The sequence below is a fragment of the Branchiostoma floridae genome, chromosome 7, assembly GCF_000003815.2.
Source record: "Branchiostoma floridae strain S238N-H82 chromosome 7, Bfl_VNyyK, whole genome shotgun sequence".
In the NCBI taxonomy this organism is placed as follows: domain Eukaryota; kingdom Metazoa; phylum Chordata; class Leptocardii; order Amphioxiformes; family Branchiostomatidae; genus Branchiostoma; species Branchiostoma floridae.
This window is the reverse complement of record NC_049985.1, coordinates 6,075,245-6,085,188: the sequence shown is the minus strand read 5'-3', so window position 1 is coordinate 6,085,188 and position 9,944 is coordinate 6,075,245. Positions and strand designations below refer to the sequence as shown.

Sequence of the window (9,944 nt, the reverse complement as noted above, 5' to 3'; positions counted from 1 at the left end):
TGCCACAGCAAACAGCTTTTTTGTGAATCTTGACCAATGAGGATGATGTATACTGTACCTACAATGCAACAGCTACATGATCACACACCCATGATTGCATTGTTCCAACTCTTGACTAACATCTACAACACTTGTCTATAGAGAGGTCACACCCCTCAAACTGGACAACACAACAGTTTAATTCATGTTACTGTGCTCTGCAAGGACTGACCCTCCACAAGAATTCCTGTCCGAGGTTGGTTGGTAAAAACATGGGCCTGATAGGGAGTTTGTGTTTTGAATATTGCTTCAAAACTTTACCATTGACATCTGAACAAGGAAATTTTTGAAACCTTTCAAAACTTTATATCAACCACTTTCCTGCATGGCAGGGCTATGACAATACACTTATTGTAAGTGGCTTAGTTCTGGGCCAGTTTTTTTCCAACAGGAAGAATTCTGTATATTGCTTGCGAACGATGCCTGAACAAGGCATCAATAGATCCCAGATTTTCATCAACACTTTGAAAAATGGCAAAAATAGTTTGCTGAAACTGATGTGTTTGATAACATCTATTTCTATCAGTCCACCATCAACCAATCGCTGCCAGGAGTTCTCATAGAGGGTCAGACACACCTAAAGCTTAACGAGAACTTCAAGTTATATAAAATATCGTTAAGTGTCCAACTGCTTGCAGCTCCCGAGCAACACCCACGAACACAATGGCTGGTTGTGCAACTGGGATGGAATGTGCTTAAATCCGAACCTCTATACACGCATACAGGGAACCACAGGCTAGTATATAAATAACACTGAAACACTACAACTGGTACGTTTTTAACAACATCGTGTCGGAAAAGAGACCTGAAGAAAGGCATGCTAGCGGCTAGGTTTGTTCCCCACCCCCCTACTACATCTGAGGGGCCCCGGTATATCCCTGATATCCCACTGGTGGAGAGTTGGTGGCGTAAGCGACCGTGACCTTGTTGGGGCTCCCGTACAAGGGCACGCCGTGTGCAGGCTGCCAGGAGCCTCCCATAGTGGCGGGGTACTGGTAGCTGGCCTGGTTGTCGTACGTTGATGCATAGTGCTGATGGGAGGGCATGTCCCCTCCGGGATGGGCGGTGTAGTACGTGGCATTGGCGGCAGAGGAGGGCACGGGGATGGGAGTGGGGCCCTGGGAGCCAGGCGGGTTGGGGTCCACCGGCCCGGGGGCCTGGGCGGGGTAATACTGACCTGTGGCGGAAGGGGAGGAAGCAATGTTAGGCGCATGCAAGGCGGCAGCGGGTACATGCAAGCTGGGGGACATAGGGGGGTAGGGGACGGACGTGACACCAGGGGGGACATTAAGCTGCTGGGAGGGGTGCGTATACATGCCGGCAGCCCGATTGTACATGCCTGCGGCCTGGCTGCCCATATTGCCATGCAGGGCCATGCGGGAGGGACCTGTGTACTGGTTCATGTAGTACTGCTGGGGTTGGGACATGTGGTGTGTGGGGTTGGAGTAGCGGACGGGGTTGGAGTACAGCTGGGGGTGGTACAGGGGCTGGCCCTCGTACTGACGGCGAGGGGGCTGCTGCGACATGTACGGGCGGTTTGGGAAGTAGGAGGGTCGGTAGAAACCAGGCTGCCTGTCTCGCGGGCCTCGCTTCGGCCCGTATGGCGGCCTGCCCATGTGGAACGCCTCCTGGTTCAGGCTATCGCTGCTGCCCGACCGTTCGGGGGTGCTCCACCTCCCGGGGATGAGTTTAGGGGACCCGCGGTGCTCCATGTAGTGCCTCTTGGGCAGCCCGGGGCCAAGGCTCGTGGGGCGGGGGATCGAGGACTGTGACCCGCTGCCCTCGGACGCCACACCGGAGTCGGTGTAGTCCGGGGACGAGTCCTCGCTACCGACAGTGGTGCTCGAGGACGTCTGCTGAAGGGCGTTGGGGGACGGTTGCACATAGGAAACACTACTGCCACACACACTATCGCTACCGTACTGTACATTCATACTAGCACTGTCACCACTAGACTGTACACTAGTCATCGAGTTACTCCTGGACACTGACACATCCTTATTATTACCTACAGAATCGTTAGAATTATCGTCACTGCACGACTTGTTAGTTTTACCGGGCGGGTAATCAGACCCAGCGCCAGTATGGTAATCGCCAGGCGGATTGCCGGGATTGAAGGAGCTGGCAGAAGTGTAGACATGAGCGCCCTGGGGCAGGGGCTTGTCCTGGGACTGACCGTTGGGCGGCAGCTGGTCCGAGCCCTCCTGCTGCGGGTCTTCCCCCTCCTGGGCCGGCTGACCGCTGCTGTTCTGTCCATCAGAGCTGCTCGCTGGCTGATACTGTGGCTGGAAATAATTACAACAAGAAATCTCAGTATGAGAGTTCATCTGTGTTGGTAAGCTTCCGTTCGTCATAATAGTAAAATTTTGCCCCAAAACTTGCAGACTTTCTCTTAGGGTTTTCAAATCCGAATTGTGTTCCATGTGTTTGTGGCTGGCTAATACTGTGCTAGAAATCAATTACAACAAGACATGCTACTAATCCAACATTAGCTAAGTGTGGAACCTGAGCATGTTGCTCGAAAATCATGACCAGAGCTTGTTGACAGCATCGGATTTAAACAAATGCGAAGATCATTTCCTGTAGTTCCATGGAAAGCCACCAGATGGCACATAATCAAACTTGTCCTTTATTTTGCCGACACCTACATGTATCCACAAACCAAATGAAGGTACATCAGATCTTCTAGAGTAACACTGTTGATGCGACAAACACAGATGCTTACAAACAGCATAGAAAACAATATCATAACCTTCTCTGCAAAGATAACTCCACAGGAAACCTCTGTACCTGCACCTGTCCCTGCGCCTGGTTGTAGAAGTAAGCATTGGCCATGGCTGCCTCCTGCTGCTGGTGCTGTATGGCCATCATACTCATGCAGCAGCGATAGTACTGAAAGATAAAAGGGCTCATTGCAACAAAACGTTCAATATATACATTACACAGAGCATCAATGAATTTTCCTTTTGTTTTCACATCTGTATATTTGTCAAAAACCTTCTATCATGGAGCTTAAAGGCTGCTATTCCCCAAGCAGAGGTTTCGATTGGAGTAGCCTTGATTTCTTACTGCTGCCTCCCCTCAGTAGCAGTAAAAAATCCTTGCCACTACTATCCCCCCAACCAGAACCTCTGCTTGGCGAATACATGTACAATGCGGACATGATCAAATCTTACTACTATTTTCTGATGGCTTTTATTCCTTTCCTTCAATACATATCACATTCAGATAGATTGACTGTCTAGCTAGTTTGAAGCTTTAGCCAACAATTTTCCTTACCTCAATGCCCAAGTTGTAGAAGAATCTAAGTGTAGAGACATCTGAAAAAGAGGATTGACAGCAAATATCAATCGTACAAAAGTGACGGTACTTTCTATTCTGTCAAGAAAGCTTGTATTGTATTGTACATCAATCTCCAGTTTCTATCTTTAACTACAAAGCCAAACTTAGTCAGTCTGCAATTCAAGAAAATCTTCCTCATTTCTTACACAAAACAAGCAATGGAAGACATAGGGCAAGGACTTATTGTACAGCATACAACTTGCCTGGCAGACTTATTATTACCTGAATGTGGCAAGTCGTTCCCATACGGGTCCCTGGAGGGCCCAAAGTTGAGGTTGACGGGCCCCGTCAGGTTGTCGGTGGCTTGGATCATGATAGGGTAGAAGGGAACGTGCATGGGCTGCATGTAAGGGACGTAACCGTTGGGCGCCACAGTCTGGGGAGGGGGGGTGTTGGGGGTAGAGGCAGGGGAGGAGGTGCTATCTGTGGACATCTGCTGATTACTGCCGCTGTTGGAAGAGCTGATTTCTGCATTGGCACTGTGGTGGCAGGACAAAGAAACACAAAATCATGTCCATTATTAAATGAATGTATGACTACAGCCATGCTATTGTACCTATAGCTTCCTCAGATTTACCAGAAACCGCATCTGGGGGCTGAGAATTTATGAACATACTTGGGAGAAAAGCAAATATTAACAAGCATTTTTCAGTGATACATAAGTTGAAGTAACTCTTCACATTTCATACTGTTGATGCATACAGGAACACTTTTCCAATGTGATTCCTATGCATGGCTGAGGGAAACAGAAGGGAAAGCCAATGGAATCATAGCTAATTTCCGTGACCAACTGCTCCACCCACAGAAACACAAGGCCCTGCCAGCCTGCTGTCTTCTAGATACAGGATGCCCCCTGTGGCCAAGGGTGATTGATTACCAAGAATCACAAGAGGCACACATAAGATTCACTGTCTCTAATTGGCGAAAAGGAAAGTTGTCCGTTGTATGTCCTCTTAAACAAACATTAGAAGCTCTCTGACTGGGTAAAAAAGGCAAGATACACACAGGAAATAGCTCTTTTTTTGCCTGGTGTGTTTCTCCTGCATTTCTCCTCTGCTTCATCTGTATGACTGAGCTTTGGAAGGGAATTTTATAAATATTTTGGATTCACTCTAAACAGCATTTCGCTTGGTCCCTTCATAGGTACCGTACATATCATCACATTCTACAGAGTATGCAGAACCAAGGATTGCTATCAATATCATTATCAAAGCTGTACCTTTGACTCTGCAGTGGAGGGGTCGGGTTCTGGTACGGGGACGGCGTTCGTGAGGACCGTGGCACGAACTCCTTGGTGGGGGTCATGACTCGCTTCATGGGAGGCACTTCCATCTGGTGCGACACCGGCGAACAAATACGCTCACCATCTGGGATATTACAGGCAAAAGAGAGAAAAATGAGTCATTAGCAGCTCTTGCAGTACTTATGGCTGAATTGTCTTTTTTTTTAATCATCCAAAACATGGACGAGGGTGCTGATTGGGTACCTACACATGAGTGAATTAATTCTAGGGCCCGTTCGAACAGGTGTTCCAACACCCTAAATGCCCTGTGTGAGCTTGGTATTGGAACACCTTTTGACCGAGCGCCCTAAAACCCAATCCTTAATTCGCTCATTAACTGACATCACCACCAAAAGATTTAAATAAACATTTCCCCAGACAGGTAGCAGTCTGAAGCAAACATAGGAGCGAATTACTACTAGAATGGTATCCAGGCTAGTAGTATTGTACACCTGCCCACCCACCAGGACTGGCCCTCTCGTTCATGTTGAGCTCCTGCATGCTGCTGCAGAGAGAGCCTTCCTCCATGGTCATGCTGTGGCCTCCATCACTGGGGGTTGTGGAGGGAGGGGGAGGGGTGGGTGTGCGGCGCCCCATGCCCCGCCCTCGCCCCCTCCCCCATACCGTGTTGCTTTGAACATGCTGCACTTGTCCGTTAGATGTCTACAGAGAAAAAGTCAAAACTATTAAGACACTACATATCAGGGCAAGCTTTTACAAACTTGTTTTAGAGATTACTATGATCATGTTCCCGAAAGCTGCCCATTCGGGCCCCTAGCCTGTTTAGAAATGTGAGGTTGGCCTTACTGGCAGGGCACTACATGTACCTGCAGTACAATCACCAAACACAAGATGGCATTACAAACCTTGGTGATGCATGATACAATAGGTTACAGGTGGGCAATTACATCAATGCTAATATTGGGAAGGAAACAGTTTGTATCAATGGTTTATGAACGAGAAAATGACGCAGTGTGCCACTCCTTACCGGCAGTGCAGGAAAGGCATCAGGGTCTCTCTGCTGGAGACTAGCAGACTACTACCTACCCCTGAGTCAGGGACCCCAGCAGCAGTATAATCAAATACTAGATACTACATGTACATGATTATTCTACTTCTGTGCCCCTACAGGAAGAATTCTGTTCTACTACAGGAAGAATTGGAGAACGATGACGGCCCGCCTCAGCGAAGTCTGATATGCGGCGAGGATGAATGAAATGAATGAAAACTTCTGTGCCCCTCTTTACTGGCAGTGCAGGGAAGGCATCAGGGTCTCTCTGCTGGAGACTAGCAGAGGTAACCTATTGCCTACCCGTGTCTGGGATCCTAACACAGTATAATCAAATACTATAGATACTACATGATTGTTCTACTTCTGTGCCCCTCTTTACTGGCAGTGCAGGGAAGGCATCAGGGTCTCTTTGCTGGAGACTAGCAGACTACTACCTACCCCTGAGTCAGGGATCCCAGCAGTGGTATAATCAAATACTAACTACATGTACTACTGTGCCCTTCCTTACCGGCAGTGAAGGATACTACAAGTACTAACTGTGCCACTCCTTACCGGCAGTGCAGGGAAGGCATCAGGGTCTCTCTGCTGGAGCTCGTACAGAACGATGGACTCCTCGATGGCCTGCTTCTCGTCCATCTCCCCCTGGGGCGGCCCCGGGGGAGGGGTGGGGGTGTTCCTGCCGCGCCCCCGACCTCGCCCATGACTGTACTGGTACCTGGGTGATGGGAAAGTCACACATTGAATGATTGACCTTTATTGTACATTTGTGCTCAAACAAGCTAAGTACAGGTTGTAGCGCTAGTGATAAGGTCAATTTTGATATAAGAAAAAGGTATCTTATCACCTCTACATTATTGCTAATACATTCTAGTATGTATGTAAGTTCAACTTCTTCTCGCTTCTTATTAATTATCTAGGTAGAGGGCCATCAGCAAGGTATGCACATTGTAAACTTTGATCCACCGAAAGATACATTTAACTTTGTACTCTTGAAGCATAGTGCTTTTTTTATGTGCTACATTCAATGTACTATAAGAGGAACAACCCTAGACAAAGCTACATGTAGTTACATGTAGTTACTTCACCAAAGTGAAGCCAGAGAAAAGTCATTTAAGGTGCCGTCCCAAGGGCTCTACATACATACAAGGGCTCTAAACCAGGGCATATTAGGGAATATGATCCCCAAACCTCATGGTTCTGGGCTAAACACTTTTATGCCAGTCACGGCATGTCTTACTATGTAATGTAACCCTCTGTACTTGGAAACATGCCACAAAATCTGATGTATATTGTACAGATGAATATCAACTACATCTAAAGCCATTCAAGGGCATTTTCTAATACACTTAAGTACATAAGTGAAAGATTTACTTTGTTCTTTTGTTATTTCAGCTAGAGTAACAACAGGGGCTTTTAGCAGCATCATATAATCTACCAGCAAAGTGTAAGCTATTCTAGAATTTGTCAGTATTGTCAGCTTGTAAATGTATGTGTGTGAATATTATGAAACTTCATAATACTTTGAGCAGTCCTCTTAGCTATACGATTGAAGCTATTCATCAAAATCCTCCCCCATACAGCCACCCCTTAACACCCAACGCCTCAGGGAAACTGTGGGTGTGTAAATTAGATATCAGGGACCAAATGAGGATGGATATGTGCAATGTACACTGAAATCCACGAAGACCATAATGATTGCAGGTCTAAATTATCCTCAAACGTTACATAAAGGATGTACCCAAGTAATATACATCATGGCACTTATAAAACCGATAATTGAGTAATCTATTACATTCCCAACATCAATATCTATTGCGATTTTCTTGCCTGAAAAGGCTAGATGTACATCAATGCACAAGATTTAACAAGGATTGTCCTTATGAGGACAAGGCAAATTGGAACTTAATAGTCAAGTGAGCAACATTTCAAGACGTCCCAATTTCTATATTAGGACTTATGTTTGATACTTTAGACGTCCTTGAGTAAGAAGAAGGGCAAGGAATAACTCAAAGAAATTGAAAGTCCAATAGTGGTTGGAGGCCATAGAGGCAATGGTTGTTGTCCAGTATGTCAAGGGCATGGCATAGGGAGTCGGAGCAAAACCCTCTCCTCCAAACGTCATTTACCTTCCCAAACTGAATTCAGGTACCCATTATTGCACCTGGGTGAAGTGAGGAAAGTCGTGTAAAGTGCCTTTCCCAAAGGCACAACATTAGTATCATGACAGGGTTCAAACTAAGGCACGATCTATACACAGTTTTTCCCGATATAGCGAGCGAGCCTACAACCTCTCGCCGACAGCTTTTTTTCAGCGTCTAGATGGAACTGCAATAACGCCATAAAGATATCGGGAAAATTTCTCCCGAAAGGTCCGGACCATTCGCCCGACAGCTTAGCAGGGGTCCCCGGTAGCTTGGCACGGGTCCCCGACAGCTTCCGCGCGTGTGTAGATGTATCCCGACTTCGGGAGGGCTCATTAGCATATAACGCAGGCTCATTAGGCTATATAGCTGTTAATGACTGCAAGCGCCACGGGTGTCCGGCGGCCAACGTTCCAGATCCCTCCCGACACATCCACAGATATCGGTAAAAACTGTGTATAGATTGGGCCTAAGATTTCTGGGTACTATGCCAAACACCCTGCAGTAACAGCACACCACCCCATGTAAGAAATGGAAAGCGTATACCGCAATTAGGATCTCTGTTTGCTTCTGTAACAGTTCTTAATTGATTAATGGTTCCTACGAGACTTCTGCTGTGCACAACAAGCCGTTCATCCATTAATCAGTGGTGCTGACCTGCTGCCGGGCCGCGGCCCTGGTCCCCTCCCATCCATCTGGTCCTGACGCATGAAGCGCGGAGGCTGGTTCCTGCAAACAGAGGAGAACAAACAATCAGCTGGCAAGTTGGTCTTGCTGTTAGGGTTATTGAGACTTGGAGTCTACGTTCCCTAGTAGGCTCCAAATATGTTGTACCCTTTCGGTAAGGTACTTAAGGCCTATTTCCTGACTGAAAATGAATAGTATTACCTACGTCCTCTTCCCAAATGTTGCACCCCTGCGAAACATACTTTTTACCAGGCCTATTTTCTGACTGAAATGAATACCTAGCTTTGGTTAGGGAGTCTGACGTTCTCTCGGATGGGGTGTAAATCTGGAGGACCCGTGTTTGCGAACCACACCTCAAGACATCTAAGATCCCACAGCACTTACTGAAAAGAACAGAGGTCCGGGGGTCTTTCCTAGTATGATTAGATCAAACCTCACAGTCCAGATTTACACAGCTTGTATATACTGAACAAAACTGGTGTGTTACACCTTAGAGTGGTTTAACAGAAAAAATAAAAGAACTAACCACAGCGACTTTATGGCACTTAGAATGACGGTTGTAGTGTTTTTGTCTTCAAGGGAAGAAAATGGCATCTAGTATACGATTATGACTGTGTTAAATGTATACCTGGTATTTTTCCTTTAGGACATCCGGAGTTGGTTTTATGGACAGAAATATAAGGAGACTCCAACTGCGTAGCAAGGAAATGGGGAGGAAGGATGTTTTATGACAAAAGTGCTGGGCTTCCACAGGTTCATGACGACGATGACGTATAGCTTCATTTTGCGCTAGTTTTATGTGGGGCTCCCGGCAACCTCTCAATTTGAGGCAACTTCTTACACTGCTGGAGGCACTCGTGTGTGTCATTGCCCATCTGTCAAAAGGAGCGAGTCTTCTAGTTCTTTTATGTATGGAAGGAAGAGGGAGGACAAAATTACCTTGAAGGCACATGCACTTTATAGAAAAACTGAAAACATATTGCATAAGCTGGGGTGAAATCAGGACAAAAATACTGTAAAATCAATCCATTTACTTTTGCAGTGGTTTTATCTTGTATTGGGAGATGAGGAAAGGACATTTTTGATATAATGTTATAAATTTGGGGTTGAAATAGCATCTTCAATATATTATAGCGTCTTGACTGGATACTGCAGAAACCACGACACTGATCTATCTACTCACTAGATACAGTACTTGCTTCTTCATATCATGTACATGTAACTTTAATGGCCTCAGCAACCACTCAAGCAACTGAGGAAACCTGGTTGGTGAGAGGGACTGGTTACTTCAATCAAGAGGTCTTAACTACGTTGGACGATGGACGAAACTGTTTTAATGAAGATTACATTATAACTGGACTGTAATTGGCTGTGCCAGGTGGTTGGCTACCAAGGTTTGACTTCCTTTGACAATCAACTACAAAGATACAAATACACCAGT

General features: G+C 46.3%; 1 protein-coding gene across 6 annotated transcripts in view; it reads right to left on the bottom strand.

The window, feature by feature from the left end:
* Window positions 1-305: 305 nt before the first annotated feature.
* The window catches only part of LOC118419000 (putative bifunctional UDP-N-acetylglucosamine transferase and deubiquitinase ALG13), a 70,083-nt gene continuing 60,444 nt past the window's right edge, over window positions 306-9,944 (bottom strand). For 5 of the 6 annotated variants that reach the window (XM_035825202.1, XM_035825205.1, XM_035825207.1 and 2 more), the window contains 8 exons: window positions 8,474-8,545; window positions 6,228-6,390; window positions 5,128-5,326; window positions 4,601-4,748; window positions 3,604-3,860; window positions 3,319-3,359; window positions 2,830-2,931; window positions 306-2,324 (listed from right to left, as the gene is read on the bottom strand). In XM_035825202.1, coding sequence (XP_035681095.1) covers window positions 891-2,324; window positions 2,830-2,931; window positions 3,319-3,359; window positions 3,604-3,860; window positions 4,601-4,748; window positions 5,128-5,326; window positions 6,228-6,390; window positions 8,474-8,545 — 2,416 coding nt within the window. In that variant the 3' untranslated portion in view covers window positions 306-890. The remainder of the gene's footprint in view (window positions 2,325-2,829; window positions 2,932-3,318; window positions 3,360-3,603; window positions 3,861-4,600; window positions 4,749-5,127; window positions 5,327-6,227; window positions 6,391-8,473; window positions 8,546-9,944) is intronic. The other variant, XM_035825208.1, reaches the window with a different exon arrangement.